General features: G+C 41.3%; 1 protein-coding gene across 1 annotated transcript in view; it reads left to right on the top strand.

The window, feature by feature from the left end:
- LOC133957956 (mucin-2-like) overlaps positions 1 to 26,140 on the top strand; it is a 46,158-nt gene that overhangs the window by 9,239 nt on the left and 10,779 nt on the right. The window contains exons 18-38 of the mRNA XM_062393009.1: positions 398 to 444; positions 706 to 809; positions 916 to 1,067; positions 2,762 to 2,900; positions 3,238 to 3,348; positions 3,566 to 3,742; positions 4,192 to 4,431; positions 4,908 to 5,064; positions 5,210 to 5,338; positions 6,256 to 6,403; positions 8,215 to 8,258; positions 8,352 to 8,537; positions 8,916 to 9,220; positions 10,613 to 10,756; positions 11,927 to 12,315; positions 12,622 to 13,898; positions 17,100 to 19,059; positions 19,906 to 22,321; positions 22,679 to 23,109; positions 23,416 to 23,852; positions 23,973 to 24,641. Of these exons, the coding sequence (XP_062248993.1) occupies positions 398 to 444; positions 706 to 809; positions 916 to 1,067; positions 2,762 to 2,900; positions 3,238 to 3,348; positions 3,566 to 3,742; positions 4,192 to 4,431; positions 4,908 to 5,064; positions 5,210 to 5,338; positions 6,256 to 6,403; positions 8,215 to 8,258; positions 8,352 to 8,537; positions 8,916 to 9,220; positions 10,613 to 10,756; positions 11,927 to 12,315; positions 12,622 to 13,898; positions 17,100 to 19,059; positions 19,906 to 22,321; positions 22,679 to 23,109; positions 23,416 to 23,852; positions 23,973 to 24,641 (9,662 nt within the window). The remainder of the gene's footprint in view (positions 1 to 397; positions 445 to 705; positions 810 to 915; positions 1,068 to 2,761; positions 2,901 to 3,237; positions 3,349 to 3,565; positions 3,743 to 4,191; positions 4,432 to 4,907; positions 5,065 to 5,209; positions 5,339 to 6,255; positions 6,404 to 8,214; positions 8,259 to 8,351; positions 8,538 to 8,915; positions 9,221 to 10,612; positions 10,757 to 11,926; positions 12,316 to 12,621; positions 13,899 to 17,099; positions 19,060 to 19,905; positions 22,322 to 22,678; positions 23,110 to 23,415; positions 23,853 to 23,972; positions 24,642 to 26,140) is intronic.

Raw genomic sequence — 26,140 nt, 5'->3', positions numbered from 1 at the left:
TATAAAATGTGAACAATATATTTAGTGAGAAAAAATGTATAATGTGCAAATAAAAAATTAAAAAAAGGTTGTACATTGTCTGAGGTAAGGGATGGGTGACGTATTGTAGTTCGCTCCTCTTCAATACAAGAGATAGGAGCATTTGGGGCGCAGGAGAAATGCGCCCAGAGGGAAATAAAAAGAACTCTGAAAGTTTGTGCTGCGATGTGCTCAGTTTGACACTATTTGTCACGATGCGCTGTGGAATACGATAAGTCACCCATGCAGGGTAAAAAAAATAAAATGACACATTCGAACAGCAAGACAAAATGTATTATATAGTGGACTATATAGTGATCAGTGAGCGATTTCAAACACTAACTCTGTTTTCCACGTCCTCTCATACCTGTACTAACAGCTTCTGCAAACAAGGAATTCTCAGCTGCCCAGGAGGACCACCTCTATGTAGGTTTGCACATGTTGACCCTTCAATCCATGTAATTCAGATCACAGATATTAGCATTTATTGAATTCAGCGATTGACTCCCACAATCTATTTTAAAAGGCATACTTTTCAAGATCATGAAATCTCCATGCAATATTTAAGCTATTTATGCTGAATTACATGAAACTGTTGAAGGAATTACACACAAGACAACTGGAAATTAGTTTTAAGTCTGTTATAATGCAAATAAAGCTCAACTGAATTTGTTATTTACTACACAGCCGTATGTACTTCCCCTATGGTATATTTGAACTGCTCCGAGGCTCAACCCGGGACTACTGGCATTGAGTGTCAAAAGAGCTGCAGCACTCTGGACATGGCTTGTGTAAGTACAGCTCAACACATATACACACTCACACATTTAGGCACACATGGTGATTTGCAGATCCTGTTTGCTGACTCCCTCTAATTACTCTCTTATCTAAATATAGATCAGTACAGGCTGTCTGTCAGGCTGCATCTGCCCTGATGGCCAGGTATCAGATGGATTAGGTGGCTGTATCAATGAGACCAAATGTCCATGTGTGCACAACGGAAAGATCTACCAATCTGGAGACACACTGACAGTCGACTGCAACACCTGGTCTGTACCGTGCTTTACATACACAACATAATACTATGTACCTGTATGTGAATACACACATTACATATCTCTCTCCCAGAGCTTATGAACTACAGGGATTTGAGATTCATAAGAAATGACACCAGTCAGGATATGAAATACATTACATATATTATTCATATAGAAAATATGTGTCTGTAAAAAACAACAGACATAATATTGCAAATGAAAAGTGTGTACATAGCACACATACATAGATCTCCTGTATTATGTAAGAGTCATGAGTCATGTTAGGTTTTACGTAATAAAACCATGCCTTTTCTCTTTGGTTCAAACTTTCATTATTACTTAGTATAATAATAGAGCCTATAATATAACTAAATATATATACTTATATATCTTATACAGAAATTGGTATTTTAAAAAATACATTAATCACACCCTCTCTTAACATTTGATGTCACTTTTATTTTATTTTATATAACATTTAGCTTGTTGATTTGGATTGATAAAATAACACACATGTATGATATTGATGGTTTTATTGTTTACTAAATAATTACTGATTATTTACTGTAGATGTATTACTGTATCTTCTTCATCCTTTTTATCTTGGATATTTTCAAGATAGTTTTACCCAGTTCTTAAACGATATGTATTCCTTTAATTAAATTAGTTCAGGGTTGACCAGCTGTAGACATGTAACCCATGTGAGTATGGTTGTCCATATTTAAACTGTACACCCTCAAAGAAGTTAATTTTTTCAAATTATTAACCACAAAATAGTTTTTTAATTTTTTCAGACAATTTTTGGTCTTGAAACCAAAGTGATTCATCAGATCATTGTTCTTCTCTGGGGATCATGTGATGCATCAATTTTGAGAGGTTAAGAATGATAAAACATAGAGTGACAGGTTCCCTCTGGTGGGTTGTGATGGTTAGCTGATAACCTAGTTATGGTCTAGTCACATGCAGACCTAAATCTTAGTGAAATGTGTTGTTGTCCAGTATTAGTAGTCCTGTGAGGGAGATCTACTTAGAAAGGCAGCCCTATCTTTTTTTAACTGACTCCCCCTACAGCCAGATAGGAAGAACCTTGATCAAAGGTATGTGACAAAATAAGGATACCACACATGGTCTTTAGATAACAAAAAAAATAATTAATTAACTTAATAGCATTAATGCAGTAAGTTTGTGCGTGTGTCAGTCTGTCAGTGAAAGAGTGACAGAAACTTGCAAGTGTTCTTCATGGCCTTCTGAGGCCAGCATGATCAGTTGTGTTGAGCCCTAAAACAAAGAACACACATTGCGGTTAACAAGCTATTTTGGTCTGCTTTAATAGGATCTTAATGGAAAATAGTTTTGTAAATACATTAAAAATTAATTATGTTTTAAATAAATAGTCAATAGGTCTAAACATATTTTCCGCAATCTAATGTTCACATACATCAAAACAGTTGCTTGATTTGGTGCGTTCGAGAGGTGGTGAGAGTGCGTTTGTTGTCATTGTACTCAAATCTGCACCAAGATTTTTGTATTCTTAACTCAAGACAAATGAACTATGATAATGATAGATACATTATAATGATTCCTTGTAAAATAAGTTTACCTAAAACATGCCCTACATTGCTGTAAAAAAAATGCAGTTTCTGTAATTTTCCTCTGCAGGTTTACATGACTGAACGTTTGTCTCTGGTGTTTGTTTGTCTCCACAGCTATTGCAAAGAAAGGAAGTTCAAATGTACCGAAAAATTGTGTGATTCTGTATGTGGGATCTATGGAGATGGCCACTACGTCACATTTGATGATAAGAGGTTCGACTTCAGTGGACAGTGTGGATACACACTCCTCCAGGTAAAGTGGCAGATGGGTAGATAAGCAGAAGTTAAAGTTCAAATCCTTTAGGTGGTAGCTCTGTTGAATTTAGCATCAAACCTAATCACGGTAGCACCCAAATCTAATTTAATACAGCAGCAAAATGTTCATGGGCAACTATTATCTCTCAGACATACAAAATTTGAGCTGCTCAGTCCTTCTCATAAGTACCTGCAATACTTTAAACGGATGTGCCACTACTAATAACAACTACTATTTAGACAGATATGCAGTGAATCTAAATGCACTTAGAAGCTTTTGTAACTTTGTAACAATGGTTTCCAGTAATTGTATTAAACATCTTTGCTTTACTCAGGACTTCTGTGGTACTGGTCAGAGCAACGGAAGCTTCAGAATCATCACTGAGAATGTTCCATGTGGATCCACAGGAATTACCTGTTCCAAGACCATCAAGATCTTCCTGGGGGTAAACAACCTTAAAAAACATGTGCATGTGCATGTTCTGCCTCAAACACTAGATCACAACCTTAACCACTAGGGCTAAGCTAGGACTAAGGAGGACATTCTAGCAGGCAGTTTCTTTCCAGGTTTCAGGAATATGGGTCTGAGTTAAAGGGAAACATTTGTTTTTATTATCTATTAAGGTATGGTTGCAGTAATAACTGCATGTTTGATACCCACAGGACAATGAATTCCAACTTAAAGATGACAACTTCCATGTGATAAAGGGCAGCAGCAAAGTGTTCCCTGCACAGATACACAAGATGGGTATTTACCTAGTGGTAACGATCAAGGCAGGACTCGTGCTCATGTGGGACCAGAAGACCAGTCTTTTCATTAAACTCAGCCCAGATTTCAAGGTAAGTCAACAAATCTTCATGTACCTATCGGGTAATGTGATTTGAAAAAGCAACTTTTGCAATATATTTGTGAATTTTAAGAGGACATTATGGTAAGTAACTCAGTTAAAGTTTAAAGTTTTGAATGTGTACCTAGCCTCAAGAGAAAATTTATCACTTCAACTTTGAATGAGCTTAAATTATTTTTTATTAAGAATTGGGCTTAAATTGTCTATGTACATTTATAACGTTTTTACACAGATGATCTTGTGTAAACAAACTCTTTTACAGATAGCAAAAAACTGAATGGGGGCACAGTTGCCATGAGGTTGAAGGATATTTTGCACAAGAGTTCCAGCCCTTTATAAAGTGGACAGTAATGGCACCAAATGAAAATGTCACACACAGTGACAACAAACAGATCACATTCTATCATATAGGAGTAATTGTCATTGGTTCCTCCCTCCCAGGGTCAAGTCTGCGGTTTGTGTGGAAACTATGATGGCAACAGCATGAACGACTTCACCACACGCTCTCAGGGGACCGTGGCCGATGTTCTCGAATTTGGTAACAGTTGGAGGGTTTCCTCCAGCTGCCCCAGCGCCGAACTAATCGGTGATCCCTGTTCCTCAAACGGCTACCGGGCAAGCTGGTCACAGAAAAAATGTAGCGTCATCACCAGTGTCACCTTCCAGAACTGCCATTCACAGGTAACCAGGGTGATAAAAAACATATTTTATATCATAGATTTGCACATACACAAAACTATTATAATTTATGGGACAGTTTGAGTGGTCATCAAGTATCGAAAGAGTTGAATATAAAACCGAACCTTTATCATTTTACAAATTGTATTGTGCCTTTGCAGTATTGGGTCGAAATACTCTTTGCCTATTGTGTTGCTCAGGCAGGTGGTCTGCCAATCTAGCTACATATAATTTGTTCCATAGCACAGTATCTTAGAAAGTATATGCTGACTCTCAAGTATTGGACATTTACTGTCTCTAGTAGATGACTCCATACAATTTTGGTGATTTCTGACTTTCTACACCACTATCACCCCAGTATTTCTACTGGTAAGATACTGGTGACACTACTGCTAATAATAATGTTAGCATATTTTAATATTTAACATTTTTGTGACCTTGCACTTTTTTGCTTAACATTCAAGTATTGTGTATTCAAGGTTGACCCTGGACCATACTTTGATTCTTGTGTGAGAGACTCTTGTGCTTGTGACTCCGGTGGGGACTGTGAATGTCTCTGCACAGCTGTGGCGGCCTATGCCAAAGCTTGTAATGAAGCTGGAGCGTGTGTTAAATGGAGATCTCCAAAAATGTGCCGTAAGTTTGGTCACCATTACACTAGAACAATTTGAATTACAGGATTTAAGGATTTAGGGAATCTCTTGGGTGCTAAAAAGAAACCTTATATTGTGTGTTTATCCAAAAAATCACAAGCTAAGCTAATGCTCATTTTGTCTTTCAGCTATTTTCTGTGACTACTATAATGCTCCCGATGGTTGTGAGTGGCACTACAGGCCTTGTGGAGCTGCCTGCATGAAGACATGCCGAAATCCATCAGGAAACTGTTCCAACCTCATCACTGCCCTGGAAGGTGCATTAGACAGATCTCTTGGCATAAATCTTTACTTGACCCTTCTTGATTAGATTTTTTTGACTCTTCGATTGGGCAACTGTGGCTCAAGAGGACAGGCAAGTTTCATACTCAGTGGGCTGGTGTTGTGATCCCCAGCTCCTACTGTAATAACAGTTTATCCTAAGGTTAAGGTCTCCTTAGTAAAGAGACTGGGCCTACAGCTGTTCCCAACAGGTAAAGGGAGAAGTCAACTCAGCTGACTTCTCTGACCCACTACAGTTTAAACCACAATTTGTTTAAAATGACGCCACAATATCAACACTGATCAACAAATAATGAACACTTTCATTCATTAATTCAGCTCGTCTTTCACACACACACACACAGAAACAGTCTCATCAGACACATGTGTAAACCCTGACTGGATAAAATCAGCAGAATTCGTAAACTTAGTCAATGAATTGAGAGATGTTGATGGTGAAGATGCTCGGTTGGGCTGGATTCGGTTGGCAGTGTGCAGTGCAAATTATAAAGAAAGAGAGGAGCACTAAATTAGGAGCCAGGGACTGTTATGTTCATTTATCGCAAGTCATATCGTCATCGCAGCCTTCAACAATGTTATCGCATATAACATGTTTGCCTAATATCGAGCAGCCCTACTATACATGCCTGTTTCATGAAAATGTCCTTTAAAAACACCACTAGAACTACGTCTCAACTCAAGGGGATGTAAGTTGATGAAAAATAAACACTAGAAGGTGATCACTCAGAAGAATTTGAATTCAAAATGAACTGTAAGCAGACTACTTGATCACTATAACCAAATTATTTAAGAAGCATTTGTGTTAGAAGGATTCTGTCTCAAGCTTTTTGATCCACATAAATGGTTGATCACTTTATCCGTCGTCCCTATAACTACTGTAATTGCGTTGCAGGCTGCTATCCACATTGTCCTCCAAACCAGCCATACTTTGATGAAGACACCATGAAGTGTGTTGAATGGAGCCAGTGTGGATGCTATGATAGTAGAGGTACCCATTACAGCGTTGGAGATAAGGTTCCATCAAAGAACTGTTACACTTGGTAAGTCTCATACAATGAATTAATCTCTGTTGATGAAGCTTCTACGCAAAAATGAAAAACTGAAAGAAACGAATAGCTCCCGGGGAAAGACATCATAAATGTAGGAGACACTGAGGAAGATGTCAAGAGAGTTTGTGGTGCTGAGAGACAAGGACAGTGTTGGGGTGCTGTAAACGTGATCTCGGCAGCAGAGTTAATATGTCACTTCCTTTCTCTGTCTGCTGCATCTCTCACTCTCAATGCAGAGGATTTGTTGCTATTGTGAGTCTGTGCAGAGAACCTCTATGGGGCCATTATTGTAACAAAAGTATTTACAAATGTGAGTCTCAATTTGATCTGTGTGTAATCAGATTTGTGGGTGAGTAAAAGAATCTCTAAATCAGTAATGAGATTTGTGAATGTGTACACGGATCTGCAAATCTGTATTTAGAGTGTGTGTGTGTCTAAGCAGATTGGAAAATGGGTAAAACTAGCACCTAGTCATATGAAGGCTGCAGCTTCTGAAAACGCAGACAAATCTTCACAGGTCTTTGCAGATCGCTGCACACATTTGGGGATCTGCTACGGCAGACGACTTGATGTAAATAGGGTTAGGGTTATTTAAGTGTGTATTTACACTTTACAGATGTAAATTCACTTTCAAATCTGAATTCATATTTAAAGTTTTTTCTTTTACATATTTGCGAATCCAATTTAAAACACTTAAATACGGATTTGAAGATTTATTTAAACACATTTTGAGATATTTTTACACACAAACATTCTAAATACAGATTTGCAGAGCCATGTAAACATTTACAAATCTCATTAAACATTTGGAGATTATTTTTTGACATTCACAAAACTGATTATACACAGATGGATCGAGAGTCACTTTTAACAATAGTTTGCAACAAAAATGGCCCAACAAATCTCTGTGTGAAGGGGAGACTCTGGGTAAGCTCCATAGCTAAATGCCTGAGTAAGGCAATGATGGGTGTGGAGGAGGCCACTATTGTTAGGGTTTGCTGTTCTGTTGGACCCCAAACCAGGCACTGACTGATCAAAAGATGAGTTTTATTTGAACAAATAACGAAGACAGGCTGTGGCAGCAGGGTGCTGGCTGGCTCGGATATCCACAGGGAAACAAAGATGAGGAAGAGCGGCAAGGCACATGGGAATTCTGGGTACATGGAGGAAAAATACACGGTTTAGTAATTCTTTAACGTAGAGAAAACGAGGGCGAGAGAATCATGAGAGCGTGCTCTACTGTAGCAGACGGAATAATCTGGCAGCGTAGTTGAGAGAAGACCAGGCTTTTATTGTGAGGTGATTAGATGAAATGAGAGCAGGTGTGCCTCGTCAGATGCAGCGAGGAAGCCAGTCACGCCCCCTGCCACTCAAACAACCTGCAGAGGAAGAACAGAAAGGGGAGCGGGAGAGGGAGAACAACAAACAAACCAACAGAATCATCACAACTCTCACTTCAAATCAGTCAGGTCAGATTTTACTGACCGAAAGAAAACATAGAAAAAACAACCTGGAATGGCTATCAAGGATCAAATAAATATACTTTCTACCTTCTTTCAGTACACAGTTTAACAAAAATGTAGGAAGATATGAACAGAAAATTACTAAGAATGGTCCAAGTGGACAAATATGCCAGATGCATTTCAGACCTGTTGTAAAGAAATTTCACTGAACATGACTGAATTGTAATGGTGACTTTATGGATTTGTAGGTTTGTTAATAACTGAAATGTAATATTTTGCAGTTTGTGCATGATATGTCAAAAAGCAATGAAATGGGATCTGTTTCCTTCTGTTCCAAAGCTCCTGTGAGGTTTCCGGAATATCCTGCAGCTACAACATGAGCTGTAAGTACACACATTTTTTGATAAACACACACATGCACATTCAAAAAGACTAATTGAAATTTGCCTTAATAAGATGATACTCTTGCTTTGCAGCATGTACATGCTTCATGAATGGAAAATACTACAGATATGGGGAAACCATCTACAGCACGACAGATGGGCTAGGAAACTGCATTACAGCTGAGTGTGGGGCCAAAGGGAAAGTAAATAGGAAAGTCTACCCTTGCTTAACGACCACAACCCCTGGCCCTACATCAACTCCCTTTACGTTCAGCACAAGTGGAACAACGACAGGTATTACTATCTACACAGCTCAGCTACTACATCTAGCTGCTATCTAATTATTTTCTTTAGTATGTACAGGAAAAATAAACTTATAAAAAAAAAGTTGATATAGTATTAAATATTCTTTAATAGTCATACATTAAGTGTGCATATAAATACACCTTGTAAAAAAACTAAATTCCACTTAAAAAATTTCTTATTCTATCACAGTTGGATCAACAATATCAACTAAATCCACCACCAGTCCAACGACACTTTCTACCACTAGTATTGTTGAGACTACAACCACAGTGCCTGTTGTCAAAACAACAAGCCCAGAAACAACAGTCGGAACATCAAAACCAACTGTTACTACTACTACCAATACAGCAGCTCCAACAACAACGAAAGGAACTACAACCACAGCTGCAGAAACAACTGCTTCAAGTGGAACAACAGTAACAGCTGAGACAACCAAAACCCCTAAATCCACCACCGGTCCAACAACACTTTCTACCACAAGTATTGTTGAGACTACAACCACAGTGCCTGTTGTCAAAACCACAAGCCCAGGAACAACAGTTGTAACATCAAAACCAACCAGCCCAAAAACAACGGTGGTAACATCAAAACCAACTGTTAGTACCACTACCACTACAGCATCTCCAACAACAACGGAAGGAACTACAACAACAGCTGCAGAAACAACTGCTTCAAGTGGAACAACAGTAACAGCTGAGACGTCCAAAACCCCTAAATCAACCACTGGTCCAACAACACTTTCTACCACAAGTATTGTTGAAACTTCAACCACAGTGCCTGTTGTCAAAACAACAAGCCCAGAAACAACAGTTGTAACATCAAAACCAACAAGCCCAGAAACAACAGTCGTAACATCAAAACCAACTGTAAGTACCACTACCACTACAGCAACTCCAACAACAACGAAAGGAACTACAACCACAGCTGCAGAAACAACTGCTTCAAGTGGAACAACAGTAACAGCTGAGACGTCCAAAACTCCTAAATCCACCACCGGTCCAACAACGCTTTCTACCACAAGTATTGTTGAGACTTCAACCACAGTGCCTGTTGTCAAAACAACAAGCCCAGAAACAACAGTTGTAACATCAAAACCAACAAGCCCAGAAACAACAGTCGTAACATCAAAACCAACTGTAAGTACCACTACCACTACAGCAACTCCAACAACAACGAAAGGAACTACAACCACAGCTGCAGAAACAACTGCTTCAAGTGGAACAACAGTAACAGCTGAGACGTCCAAAACTCCTAAATCCACCACCGGTCCAACAACGCTTTCTACCACAAGTATTGTTGAGACTACAACCACAGTGCCTGTTGTCAAAACCACAAGCCCAGGAACAACAAATGTAACATCAAAACCAACCAGCCCAGAAACAACAGTTGTAACATCAAAACGAACTGTAAGTACCACTACCACTACAGCAGCCTCAACAACAACGGAAGGAACTACAACCACAGCTGCAGAAACAACTGCTTCAAGTGGAACAACAGTAACAGCTGAGACGACCAAAACCCCTAAATCCACCACCGTTCAAACGACACTTTCTACCACAAGTATTGTTGAGACTACAACCACAGTGCCTGTTGTCAAAACAACAAGCCCAGAAACAACAGTTGTAACATCAAAACCAACAAGCCCAGAAACAACAGTTGTAACATCAAAACCAACTGTAAGTACCACTACCACTACAGCAGCTCCAACAACAACGGAAGGAACTACAACCACAGCTGCAGAAACAACTGCTTCAAGTGGTACAACAGTAACAGCTGAGACGACCAAAACCCCTAAATCAACCACAGGTCCAACGACAATTTCTACCACAAGTATTGTTGAGACTTCAACCACAGTGCCTGTTGTCAAAACAACAAGCCCAGAAACAACAGTTGTAACATCAAAACCAACCAGCCCAGAAACAACAGTTGTAACATCAAAACCAACTGTAAGTACCACTACCACTACAGCAGCCTCAACAACAACGGAAGGAACTACAACCACAGCTGCAGAAACAACTGCTTCAAGTGGAACAACAGTAACAGCTGAGACGACCAAAACCCCTAAATCCACCACCGTTCCAACGACACTTTCTACCACAAGTATTGTTGAGACTACAACCACAGTGCCTGTTGTCAAAACAACAAGCCCAGAAACAACAGTTGTAACATCAAAACCAACTGTAAGTACCACTACCACTACAGCAGCTCCAACAACAACGGAAGGAACTACAACCACAGCTGCAGAAACAACTGCTTCAAGTGGTACAACAGTAACAGCTGAGACGACCAAAACCCCTAAATCAACCACAGGTCCAACGACAATTTCTACCACAAGTATTGTTGAGACTTCAACCACAGTGCCTGTTGTCAAAACAACAAGCCCAGAAACAACAGTTGTAACATCAAAACCAACAAGCCCAGAAACAACAGTCGTAACATCAAAACCAACTGTAAGTACCACTACCACTACAGCAGCTCCAACAACAACGAAAGGAACTACAACCACAGCTGCAGAAACAACTGCTTCAAGTGGAACAACAGTAACAGCTGAGACGTCCAAAACTCCTAAATCAACCACTGGTCCAACAACACTTTCTACCACAAGTATTGTTGAGACTTCAACCACAGTGCCTGTTGTCAAAACAACAAGCCCAGAAACAACAGTTGTAACATCAAAACCAACAAGCCCAGAAACAACAGTCGTAACATCAAAACCAACTGTAAGTACCACTACCACTACAGCAACTCCAACAACAACGAAAGGAACTACAACCACAGCTGCAGAAACAACTGCTTCAAGTGGAACAACAGTAACAGCTGAGACGACCAAAACCCCTAAATCCACCACCGGTCCAACAACGCTTTCTACCACAAGTATTGTTGAGACTACAACCACAGTGCCTGTTGTCAAAACAACAAGCCCAGAAACAACAGTTGTAACATCAAAACCAACAAGCCCAGAAACAACAGTCGTAACATCAAAACCAACTGTAAGTACCACTACCACTACAGCAGCTCCAACAACAACGAAAGGAACTACAACCACAGCTGCAGAAACAACTGCTTCAAGTGGAACAACAGTAACAGCTGAGACGTCCAAAACTCCTAAATCAACCACTGGTCCAACAACACTTTCTACCACAAGTATTGTTGAGACTTCAACCACAGTGCCTGTTGTCAAAACAACAAGCCCAGAAACAACAGTTGTAACATCAAAACCAACAAGCCCAGAAACAACAGTCGTAACATCAAAACCAACTGTAAGTACCACTACCACTACAGCAACTCCAACAACAACGAAAGGAACTACAACCACAGCTGCAGAAACAACTGCTTCAAGTGGAACAACAGTAACAGCTGAGACGACCAAAACCCCTAAATCCACCACCGGTCCAACAACGCTTTCTACCACAAGTATTGTTGAGACTACAACCACAGTGCCTGTTGTCGAAACAACAAGCTCAGAAACAACAGTTGTAACATCAAAACCAACCAGCCCGGAAACAACAGTTGTAACATCAAAACCAACTGTAAGTACCACTACCACTACAGCAGCTCCAACAACAACGGAAGGAACTACAACCACAGCTGCAGAAACAACTGCTTCAAGTGGTACAACAGTAACAGCTGAGACGACCAAAACCCCTAAATCAACCACAGGTCCAACGACAATTTCTACCACAAGTATTGTTGAGACTTCAACCACAGTGCCTGTTGTCAAAACAACAAGCCCAGAAACAACAGTTGTAACATCAAAACCAACAAGCCCAGAAACAACAGTCGTAACATCAAAACCAACTGTAAGTACCACTACCACTACAGCAGCTCCAACAACAACGAAAGGAACTACAACCACAGCTGCAGAAACAACTGCTTCAAGTGGAACAACAGTAACAGCTGAGACGTCCAAAACTCCTAAATCAACCACTGGTCCAACAACACTTTCTACCACAAGTATTGTTGAGACTTCAACCACAGTGCCTGTTGTCAAAACAACAAGCCCAGAAACAACAGTTGTAACATCAAAACCAACAAGCCCAGAAACAACAGTCGTAACATCAAAACCAACTGTAAGTACCACTACCACTACAGCAACTCCAACAACAACGAAAGGAACTACAACCACAGCTGCAGAAACAACTGCTTCAAGTGGAACAACAGTAACAGCTGAGACGTCCAAAACTCCTAAATCCACCACCGGTCCAACAACGCTTTCTACCACAAGTATTGTTGAGACTACAACCACAGTGCCTGTTGTCAAAACCACAAGCCCAGGAACAACAGTTGTAACATCAAAACCAACCAGCCCAGAAACAACAGTTGTAACATCAAAACCAACTGTAAGTACCACTACCACTACAGCAGCCTCAACAACAACGGAAGGAACTACAACCACAGCTGCAGAAACAACTGCTTCAAGTGGAACAACAGTAACAGCTGAGACGACCAAAACCCCTAAATCCACCACCGGTCCAACGACACTTTCTACCACAAGTATTGTTGAGACTACAACCACAGTGCCTGTTGTCAAATCAACAACCCCAGAAACAACAGTTGTAACATCAAAACCAACCAGCCCTGAAACAACAATCGTAACATCAAAACCAACTGTAAGTACCACTACCACTACAACAACTCCAACAACAACGAAAGGAACTACAACCACAGCTGCAGAAACAACTGCTTCAAATGGAACAACAGTAACAGCTGAGACGACCAAAACCCCCAAATCAACCACTGGTCCAACGACACTTTCTACCACAAGTATTGTTGAGACTTCAACCACAGTGCCTGTTGTCAAAACAACCAGCCCAGAAACAACAGTTGTAACATCAAAACCAACAAGCCCAGAAACAACAGTTGTAACATCAAAACCAACTGTAAGTACCACTACCACTACAGCAGCTCCAACAACAACAGAAGGAACTACAACCACAGCTGCAGAAACAACTGCTTCAAGTGGTACAACAGTAACAGCTGAGACGACCAAAACCCCTAAATCAACCACAGGTCCAACGACAATTTCTACCACAAGTATTGTTGAGACTTCAACCACAGTGCCTGTTGTCAAAACAACAAGCCCAGAAACAACAGTTGTAACATCAAAACCAACAAGCCCAGAAACAACAGTCGTAACATCAAAACCAACTGTAAGTACCACTACCACTACAGCAGCTCCAACAACAACGAAAGGAACTACAACCACAGCTGCAGAAACAACTGCTTCAAGTGGAACAACAGTAACAGCTGAGACGTCCAAAACTCCTAAATCCACCACCGGTCCAACAACGCTTTCTACCACAAGTATTGTTGAGACTACAACCACAGTGCCTGTTGTCAAAACCACAAGCCCAGGAACAACAGTTGTAACATCAAAACCAACCAGCCCAGAAACAACGGTCGTAACATCAAAACCAACTGTTAGTACCACTACCACTACAGCATCTCCAACAACAACGGAAGGAACTACAACAACAGCTGCAGAAACAACTGCTTCAAGTGGAACAACAGTAACAGCTGAGACGTCCAAAACTCCTAAATCCACCACCGGTCCAACAACGCTTTCTACCACAAGTATTGTTGAGACTACAACCACAGTGCCTGTTGTCGAAACAACAAGCCCAGAAACAACAGTTGTAACATCAAAACCAACCAGCCCGGAAACAACAGTTGTAACATCAAAACCAACTGTAAGTACCACTACCACTACAGCATCTCCAACAACAACGAAAGGAACTACAACCACAGCTGCAGAAACAACTGCTTCAAATGGAACAACAGTAACAGCTGAGACGACCAAAACCCCCAAATCAACCACTGGTCCAACGACACTTTCTACCACAAGTATTGTTGAGACTTCAACCACAGTGCCTGTTGTCAAAACAACCAGCCCAGAAACAACAGTTGTAACATCAAAACCAACAAGCCCAGAAACAACAGTTGTAACATCAAAACCAACTGTAAGTACCACTACCACTACAGCAGCTCCAACAACAACAGAAGGAACTACAACCACAGCTGCAGAAACAACTGCTTCAAGTGGTACAACAGTAACAGCTGAGACGACCAAAACCCCTAAATCAACCACAGGTCCAACGACAATTTCTACCACAAGTATTGTTGAGACTTCAACCACAGTGCCTGTTGTCAAAACAACAAGCCCAGAAACAACAGTTGTAACATCAAAACCAACAAGCCCAGAAACAACAGTCGTAACATCAAAACCAACTGTAAGTACCACTACCACTACAGCAGCTCCAACAACAACGAAAGGAACTACAACCACAGCTGCAGAAACAACTGCTTCAAGTGGAACAACAGTAACAGCTGAGACGTCCAAAACTCCTAAATCCACCACCGGTCCAACAACGCTTTCTACCACAAGTATTGTTGAGACTACAACCACAGTGCCTGTTGTCAAAACCACAAGCCCAGGAACAACAGTTGTAACATCAAAACCAACCAGCCCAGAAACAACGGTCGTAACATCAAAACCAACTGTTAGTACCACTACCACTACAGCAGCCTCAACAACAACGGAAGGAACTACAACCACAGCTGCAGAAACAACTGCTTCAAGTGGAACAACAGTAACAGCTGAGACGTCCAAAACTCCTAAATCCACCACCGGTCCAACAACGCTTTCTACCACAAGTATTGTTGAGACTACAACCACAGTGCCTGTTGTCGAAACAACAAGCCCAGAAACAACAGTTGTAACATCAAAACCAACCAGCCCGGAAACAACAGTTGTAACATCAAAACCAACTGTAAGTACCACTACCACTACAGCATCTCCAACAACAACGAAAGGAACTACAACCACAGCTGCAGAAACAACTGCTTCAAATGGAACAACAGTAACAGCTGAGACGACCAAAACCCCCAAATCAACCACTGGTCCAACGACACTTTCTACCACAAGTATTGTTGAGACTTCAACCACAGTGCATGTTGTCAAAACAACCAGCCCAGAAACAACAGTTGTAACATCAAAACCAACAAGCCCAGAAACAACAGTTGTAACATCAAAACCAACTGTAAGTACCACTACCACTACAGCATCTCCAACAACAACGAAAGGAACTACAACCACAGCTGCAGAAACAACTGCTTCAAATGGAACAACAGTAACAGCTGAGACGACCAAAACCCCCAAATCAACCACTGGTCCAACGACACTTTCTACCACAAGTATTGTTGAGACTTCAACCACAGTGCCTGTTGTCAAAACAACCAGCCCAGAAACAACAGTTGTAACATCAAAACCAACAAGCCCAGAAACAACAGTTGTAACATCAAAACCAACTGTAAGTACCACTACCACTACAGCAGCTCCAACAACAACAGAAGGAACTACAACCACAGCTGCAGAAACAACTGTTTCAAGTGGTACAACAGTAACAGCTGAGACGACCAAAACCCCTAAATCAACCACAGGTCCAACGACAATTTCTACCACAAGTATTGTTGAGACTTCAACCACAGTGCCTGTTGTCAAAACAACAAGCCCAGAAACAACAGTTGTAACATCAAAACCAACCAGCCCAGAAACAACAGTCGTAACATCAAAACCAACTGTAAGTACCACTACCACTACAGCAGCTCCAACAACAACGAAAGGAACTACAACCACAGCTGCAGAAACAACTGCTTCAAGTGGAACAACAGTAACAGCTGAGACGTCCAAAACTCCTAAATCCACCACCGGTCCAACAACGCTTTCTACCACAAGTATTGTTGAGACTACAACCACAGTGCCTGTTGTCGAAACAACAAGCCCAGAAACAACAGTTGTAACATCAAAACCAACCAGCCCGGAAACAACAGTTGTAACATCAAAACCAACTGTAAGTACCACTACCACTACAGCATCTCCAACAACAACGAAAGGAACTAACACCACAGCTGCAGAAACAACTGCTTCAAATGGAACAACAGTAACAGCTGAGACGACCAAAACCCCCAAATCAACCACTGGTCCAACGACACTTTCTACCACAAGTATTGTTGAGACTTCAACCACAGTGCCTGTTGTCAAAACAACCAGCCCAGAAACAACAGTTGTAACATCAAAACCAACAAGCCCAGAAACAACAGTTGTAACATCAAAACCAACTGTAAGTACCACTACCACTACAGCAGCTCCAACAACAACAGAAGGAACTACAACCACAGCTGCAGAAACAACTGCTTCAAGTGGTACAACAGTAACAGCTGAGACGACCAAAACCCCTAAATCAACCACAGGTCCAACGACAATTTCTACCACAAGTATTGTTGAGACTTCAACCACAGTGCCTGTTGTCAAAACAACAAGCCCAGAAACAACAGTTGTAACATCAAAACCAACAAGCCCAGAAACAACAGTCGTAACATCAAAACCAACTGTAAGTACCACTACCACTACAGCAGCTCCAACAACAACGAAAGGAACTACAACCACAGCTGCAGAAACAACTGCTTCAAGTGGAACAACAGTAACAGCTGAGACGTCCAAAACTCCTAAATCCACCACCGGTCCAACAACGCTTTCTACCACAAGTATTGTTGAGACTACAACCACAGTGCCTGTTGTCAAAACCACAAGCCCAGGAACAACAGTTGTAACATCAAAACCAACCAGCCCAGAAACAACGGTCGTAACATCAAAACCAACTGTTAGTACCACTACCACTACAGCAGCCTCAACAACAACGGAAGGAACTACAACCACAGCTGCAGAAACAACTGCTTCAAGTGGAACAACAGTAACAGCTGAGACGTCCAAAACTCCTAAATCCACCACCGGTCCAACAACGCTTTCTACCACAAGTATTGTTGAGACTACAACCACAGTGCCTGTTGTAGAAACAAAAAGCCCAGAAACAACAGTTTTAACATCAAAACCAACCAGCCCGGAAACAACAGTTGTAACATCAAAACCAACTGTAAGTACCACTACCACTACAGCATCTCCAACAACAACGAAAGGAACTACAACCACAGCTGCAGAAACAACTGCTTCAAATGGAACAACAGTAACAGCTGAGACGACCAAAACCCCCAAATCAACCACTGGTCCAACGACACTTTCTACCACAAGTATTGTTGAGACTTCAACCACAGTGCCTGTTGTCAAAACAACCAGCCCAGAAACAACAGTTGTAACATCAAAACCAACAAGCCCAGAAACAACAGTTGTAACATCAAAACCAACTGTAAGTACCACTACCACTACAGCAGCTCCAACAACAACAGAAGGAACTACAACCACAGCTGCAGAAACAACTGTTTCAAGTGGTACAACAATAACAGCTGAGACGACCAAAACCCCTAAATCAACCACAGGTCCAACGACAATTTCTACCACAAGTATTGTTGAGACTTCAACCACAGTGCCTGTTGTCAAAACAACAAGCCCAGAAACAACAGTTGTAACATCAAAACCAACCAGCCCAGAAACAACAGTCGTAACATCAAAACCAACTGTAAGTACCACTACCACTACAGCAGCTCCAACAACAACGAAAGGAACTACAACCACAGCTGCAGAAACAACTGCTTCAAGTGGAACAACAGTAACAGCTGAGACGTCCAAAACTCCTAAATCCACCACCGGTCCAACAACGCTTTCTACCACAAGTATTGTTGAGACTACAACCACAGTGCCTGTTGTCAAAACCACAAGCCCAGGAACAACAGTTGTAACATCAAAACCAACCAGCCCAGAAACAACGGTCGTAACATCAAAACCAACTGTTAGTACCACTACCACTACAACATCTCCAACAACAACGGAAGGAACTACAACAACAGCTGCAGAAACAACTGCTTCAAGTGGAACAACAGTAACAGCTGAGACGTCCAAAACTCCTAAATCCACCACCGGTCCAACAACGCTTTCTACCACAAGTATTGTTGAGACTACAACCACAGTGCCTGTTGTCGAAACAACAAGCCCAGAAACAACAGTTGTAACATCAAAACCAACCAGCCCGGAAACAACAATCGTAACATCAAAACCAACTGTAAGTACCACTACCACTACAGCAACTCCAACAACAACGATAGGAACTACAACCACAGCTGCAGAAACAACTGCTTCAAGTGGAACAACAGTAACAGCTGAGACGACCAAAACCCCTAAATCAACCACTGGTCCAACAACACTTTCTACCACAAGTATTGTTGAGACTTCAACCACAGTGCCTGTTGTCAAAACAACAAGCCCAGGAACAACAGTTGTAACATCAAAACCAACCAGCCCAGAAACAACGGTCGTAACATCAAAACCAACTGTTAGTACCACTACATCAGCTCCAACAACAATGAAAGGAACTACAACCACAGCTGCAGAAACAACTGCTTCAAGTGGAACAACAGTAACAGCTGAGACGACCAAAACCCCTAAATCCACCACCGGTCCAACAACGCTTTCTACCACAAGTATTGTTGAGACTACAACCACAGTGCCTGTTGTCGAAACAACAAGCCCAGAAACAACAGTTGTAACATCAAAACCAACCAGCCCGGAAACAACAATCGTAACATCAAAACCAACTGTAAGTACCACTACCACTACAGCAGCCTCAACAACAACGGAAGGAACTACAACAACAGCTGCAGAAACAACTGCTTCAAGTGGAACAACAGTAACAGCTGAGACGTCCAAAACTCCTAAATCCACCACCGGTCCAACAACGCTTTCTACCACAAGTATTGTTGAGACTACAACCACAGTGCCTGTTGTCGAAACAACAAGCCCAGAAACAACAGTTGTAACATCAAAACCAACCAGCCCAGAAACAACAGTCGTAACATCAAAACCAACTGTAAGTACCACTACCACTACAGCAACTCCAACAACAACGAAAGGAACTACAACCACAGCTGCAGAAACAACTGCTTCAAGTGGAACAACAGTAACAGCTGAGACGACCAAAACTCCTAAATCCACCACCCGTCCAACAACGCTTTCTACCACAAGTATTGTTGAGACTACAACCACAGTGCCTGTTGTAGAAACAACAAGCCCAGAAACAACAGTTGTAACATCAAAACCAACCAGCCCGGAAACAACAATCGTAACATCAAAACCAACTGTAAGTACCACTACCACTACAGCAACTCCAACAACAACGAAAGGAACTACAACCACAGCTGCAGAAACAACTGCTTCAAGTGGAACAACAGTTACAGCTGAGACGACCAAAACTCCCAAATCAACCACTGGTCCAACGACACTTTCTACCACAAGTATTGTTGAGACTTCAACCACAGTGCCTGTTGTCAAAACAACAAGCCCAGAAACAACAGTTGTAACATCAAAACCAACCAACCCGGAAACAACAATCGTAACATCAAAACCAACTGTAAGTACCACTACCACTACAGCAACTCCAACAACAACGAAAGGAACTACAACCACAGCTGCAGAAACAACTGCTTCAAGTGGAACAACAGTTACAGCTGAGACGACCAAAACCCCTAAATCAACCACTGGTCCAACGACACTTTCTACCACAAGTATTGTTGAGACTTCAACCACAGTGCCTGTTGTCAAAACAACAAGCCCAGAAACAACAGTTGTAACATCAAAACCAACAAGCCCAGAAACAACAGTCGTAACATCAAAACCAACTGTTAGTACCACTACCACTACAGCATCTCCAACAACAACAGAAGGAACTACAACCACAGCTGCAGAAACAACTACTTCAAGTGGAACAACAGTAACAGCTGAGACGACCAAAACCCCTAAATCCACCACCGGTCCAACGACACTTTCTACCACAAGTATTGTTGAGACTTCAACCACAGTGCCTGTTGTCAAAACAACAAGCCCAGAAACAACAGTTGTAACATCAAAACCAACAAGCACAGAAACAACAGTTGTAACATCAAAACCAACTGTAAGTACCACTACCACTACAGCAGCCTCAACAACAACGGAAGGAACTACAACCACAGCTGCAGAAACAACTGCTTCAAGTGGAACAACAGTAACAGCTGAGACGACCAAAACCCCCAAATCAACCACTGGTCCAACGACACTTTCTACCACAAGTATTGTTGAGACTTCAACCACAGTGCCTGTTGTCAAAACAACCAGCCCAGAAACAACAGTTGTAACATCAAAACCAACAAGCCCAGAAACAACAGTTGTAACATCAAAACCAACTGTAAGTACCACTACCACTACAGCAGCTCCAACAACAACAGAAGGAACTACAACCACAGCTGCAGAAACAACTGCTTCAAGTGGTACAACAGTAACAGCTGAGACGACCAAAACCCCTAAATCAACCACAGGTCCAACAACGCTTTCTACCACAAGTATTGTTGAGACTACAACCACAGTGCCTGTTGTCAAAACCACAAGCCCAGGAACAACAGTTGTAACATCAAAACCAACAAGCCCAGAAACAACAGTCGTAACATCAAAACCAACTGTAAGTACCACTACCACTACAGCAGCTCCAACAACAACGAAAGGAACTACAACCACAGCTGCAGAAACAACTGCTTCAAGTGGAACAACAGTAACAGCTGAGACGTCCAAAACTCCTAAATCCACCACCGGTCCAACAACGCTTTCTACCACAAGTATTGTTGAGACTACAACCACAGTGCCTGTTGTCAAAACCACAAGCCCAGGAACAACAGTTGTAACATTAAAACCAACCAGCCCAGAAACAACAGTCGTAACATCAAAACCAACTGTTAGTACCACTACCACTACAGCATCTCCAACAACAACGGAAGGAACTACAACAACAGCTGCAGAAACAACTGCTTCAAGTGGAACAACAGTAACAGCTGAGACGTCCAAAACTCCTAAATCCACCACCGGTCCAACAACGCTTTCTACCACAAGTATTGTTGAGACTACAACCACAGTGCCTGTTGTCAAAACCACAAGCCCAGGAACAACAGTTGTAACATTAAAACCAACCAGCCCAGAAACAACAGTCGTAACATCAAAACCAACTGTTAGTACCACTACCACTACAGCATCTCCAACAACAACGGAAGGAACTACAACAACAGCTGCAGAAACAACTGCTTCAAGTGGAACAACAGTAACAGCTGAGACGTCCAAAACTCCTAAATCCACCACCGGTCCAACAACGCTTTCTACCACAAGTATTGTTGAGACTACAACCACAGTGCCTGTTGTAGAAACAACAAGCCCAGAAACAACAGTTGTAACATCAAAACCAACCAGCCCGGAAACAACAATCGTAACATCAAAACCAACTGTAAGTACCACTACCACTACAGCAACTCCAACAACAACGAAAGGAACTACAACCACAGCTGCAGAAACAACTGCTTCAAGTGGAACAACAGTTACAGCTGAGACGACCAAAACCCCTAAATCAACCACTGGTCCAACGACACTTTCTACCACAAGTATTGTTGAGACTTCAACCACAGTGCCTGTTGTCAAAACAACAAGCCCAGAAACAACAGTTGTAACATCAAAACCAACAAGCCCAGAAACAACAGTCGTAACATCAAAACCAACTGTTAGTACCACTACCACTACAGCATCTCCAACAACAACAGAAGGAACTACAACCACAGCTGCAGAAACAACTACTTCAAGTGGAACAACAGTAACAGCTGAGACGACCAAAACCCCTAAATCCACCACCGGTCCAACGACACTTTCTACCACAAGTATTGTTGAGACTTCAACCACAGTGCCTGTTGTCAAAACAACAAGCCCAGAAACAACAGTTGTAACATCAAAACCAACAAGCACAGAAACAACAGTTGTAACATCAAAACCAACTGTAAGTACCACTACCACTACAGCAGCCTCAACAACAACGGAAGGAACTACAACCACAGCTGCAGAAACAACTGCTTCAAGTGGAACAACAGTAACAGCTGAGACGACCAAAACCCCCAAATCAACCACTGGTCCAACGACACTTTCTACCACAAGTATTGTTGAGACTTCAACCACAGTGCCTGTTTTCAAAACAACCAGCCCAGAAACAACAGTTGTAACATCAAAACCAACAAGCCCAGAAACAACAGTTGTAACATCAAAACCAACTGTAAGTACCACTACCACTACAGCAGCTCCAACAACAACAGAAGGAACTACAACCACAGCTGCAGAAACAACTGCTTCAAGTGGTACAACAGTAACAGCTGAGACGACCAAAACCCCTAAATCAACCACAGGTCCAACAACGCTTTCTACCACAAGTATTGTTGAGACTACAACCACAGTGCCTGTTGTCAAAACCACAAGCCCAGGAACAACAGTTGTAACATCAAAACCAACAAGCCCAGAAACAACAGTCGTAACATCAAAACCAACTGTAAGTACCACTACCACTACAGCAGCTCCAACAACAACGAAAGGAACTACAACCACAGCTGCAGAAACAACTGCTTCAAGTGGAACAACAGTAACAGCTGAGACGTCCAAAACTCCTAAATCCACCACCGGTCCAACAACGCTTTCTACCACAAGTATTGTTGAGACTACAACCACAGTGCCTGTTGTCAAAACCACAAGCCCAGGAACAACAGTTGTAACATTAAAACCAACCAGCCCAGAAACAACAGTCGTAACATCAAAACCAACTGTTAGTACCACTACCACTACAGCATCTCCAACAACAACGGAAGGAACTACAACAACAGCTGCAGAAACAACTGCTTCAAGTGGAACAACAGTAACAGCTGAGACGTCCAAAACTCCTAAATCCACCACCGGTCCAACAACGCTTTCTACCACAAGTATTGTTGAGACTACAACCACAGTGCCTGTTGTAGAAACAACAAGCCCAGAAACAACAGTTGTAACATCAAAACCAACCAGCCCGGAAACAACAATCGTAACATCAAAACCAACTGTAAGTACCACTACCACTACAGCAACTCCAACAACAACGAAAGGAACTACAACCACAGCTGCAGAAACAACTGCTTCAAGTGGAACAACAGTTACAGCTGAGACGACCAAAACCCCTAAATCAACCACTGGTCCAACGACACTTTCTACCACAAGTATTGTTGAGACTTCAACCACAGTGCCTGTTGTCAAAACAACAAGCCCAGAAACAACAGTTGTAACATCAAAACCAACAAGCCCAGAAACAACAGTCGTAACATCAAAACCAACTGTTAGTACCACTACCACTACAGCATCTCCAACAACAACAGAAGGAACTACAACCACAGCTGCAGAAACAACTACTTCAAGTGGAACAACAGTAACAGCTGAGACGACCAAAACCCCTAAATCCACCACCGGTCCAACGACACTTTCTACCACAAGTATTGTTGAGACTTCAACCACAGTGCCTGTTGTCAAAACAACAAGCCCAGAAACAACAGTTGTAACATCAAAACCAACAAGCACAGAAACAACAGTTGTAACATCAAAACCAACTGTAAGTACCACTACCACTACAGCAGCCTCAACAACAACGGAAGGAACTACAACCACAGCTGCAGAAACAACTGCTTCAAGTGGAACAACAGTAACAGCTGAGACGACCAAAACCCCTAAATCCACCACCGGTCCAACAACACTTTCTACCACAAGTATTGTTGAGACTACAACCACAGTGCCTGTTGTCAACACAACAAGCCCAGAAACAACAGTTGTAACATCAAAACCAACAAGCCCAGAAACAACAGTCGTAACATCAAAACCAACTGTTAGTACCAGTACCACTACAGCAGCTCCAACAACAACGGAAGGAACTACAACAACAGCTGCAGAAACAACTGCTTCAAGTAGAACAACGGTTACAGCTGAGACAACAGAAGCACCTACATCCACCACTCATGAAGTGATCACTTTACCGACAGAAACGACAACAGTAATTACAAAACCTGTTGTTGTCAACACTACCGCTTCACCTGGCACTACAGAAACAACAGGCACCGGTACAACCTCGATTAGCCCAATAACACAGACACTTCCACCCAGCACAACTGTCTACACAACTGTTCCAACCACTGCCCGACCAACAACTACAGTTGTTATCACTACTTCTCCCTTCACCACAACTACAACAGCATGTGTCTGCATTGTCAATGGAACTTCACTAAATCCTGGTAGGTGAATCTCCTTGTTAAGTTTCATACATGTTTTTTATTTGGTTCAAATGCAATATAGCAGGATACAATGGTCCTTTTTGCATTTGGTTTCTCTTTAATGAATTCCACATGTAGTCTCCATCCTACTATTTTTCACAATACTTCGACATTTTATGGTCTTACATTTAGTCTACGTTAATTTTTACAGTTTTGAACAGAAACAGTTTGAATGTTTTTTTGATTTAGTCCTCCAAAAATGCTGGGTTAGGAAAAGTTTTCAACTCAAAATGATTAAGCTTTTATTTTAAAGAACATTTACAATTTGTTCATATTATCCATAGCTCTACTCTTATCAATTAAACATTCAGGTTTAATTTGCATTTCATACTAATTCTATTTTCATCAAAAGATTTAGTTTCCACAAAGGGCACCTTTGCTTGTGATTAATTTCAGTAAAAGCAACATAGCCTACAGGAGACATTGTCAACACACATCTGCACTAAATGATCACACTCAAAAGAACTTAAGGTGATCAAACTTTACAATGTGATCAAACTTTACAATGCAGTACTCCACAAAGTGAGTGTTTATTAAAGAAAGACTGCGATCACAATGAAACAATCAATAATTACTCATCAAGGAGGAAAATGTAATAGATAATGAACTAAGAGGGCACTTACTAAGACATTATTTTTTAATGAGTCACTAGATACAATATTTGTTCATAAATATCTATGCTTAAAAGTTAGAGGCAGTAGATTCAAGCATACAGACCATCTGCAAAATTACAGAATACTCTTGTGTGTTCAGTTTAACATTGTAAAGAATGGGATGGGAAGGAGCACTGAATCTCATATTTCATAGATATGAAAAAGTAACAATCTCGCAAGGCAGTGTCTTTAGTACAACAAAATAGCAAATTTAAAATTGATTACACATACTGATTGAGTGAACTTGCCAAAGGATCCAGCTCTTTGGCTACTAAATGGCTAAAGCCATGTTTTGTCACTGGACCTTGAATTTAATTAAAACCAATCAATACACCTTGAGCTCTTTATTAAGAACATCAGAACACCTGTTTATTCATGTTATTGGCCAATTAGAAATAACATTTGGCAGCAGTACAATTAATATAAATTATGCAGTTATAATCCATAGAATGTGTAGAATAACTATACAAAAACATTTTGGCAAATGTAAGTAAAATGTATACAGTTAACTGAAAGACATCAGTCCCCTCATCTCCCTATATAATACAATATCCATGATATGGATTAAAATGAAAATAACATTTTTTTTATTTGATCAAGAAGGTTGTTGTGATTGCTTTGCTAACCATGCAATTTGTTAAAATGGCTAAAATCACTAATCCACACTCATGAGAGCAGTAATGGGAGTATTGGAAAGGTTCTTGTTGATACAGTGGACTGAACAAATGAAGAAAATGTTCCCTAAATGATCACGATTTTTAAACCTCTGATACATGATGATCAATACATGATGATGAGTCATTTCAC

This window comes from Platichthys flesus, chromosome 1 (genome assembly GCF_949316205.1).
Source record: "Platichthys flesus chromosome 1, fPlaFle2.1, whole genome shotgun sequence".
NCBI classification, from domain to species: Eukaryota; Metazoa; Chordata; class Actinopteri; order Pleuronectiformes; family Pleuronectidae; genus Platichthys; species Platichthys flesus.
This window is presented reverse-complemented; position numbering and strand designations above follow the sequence as displayed.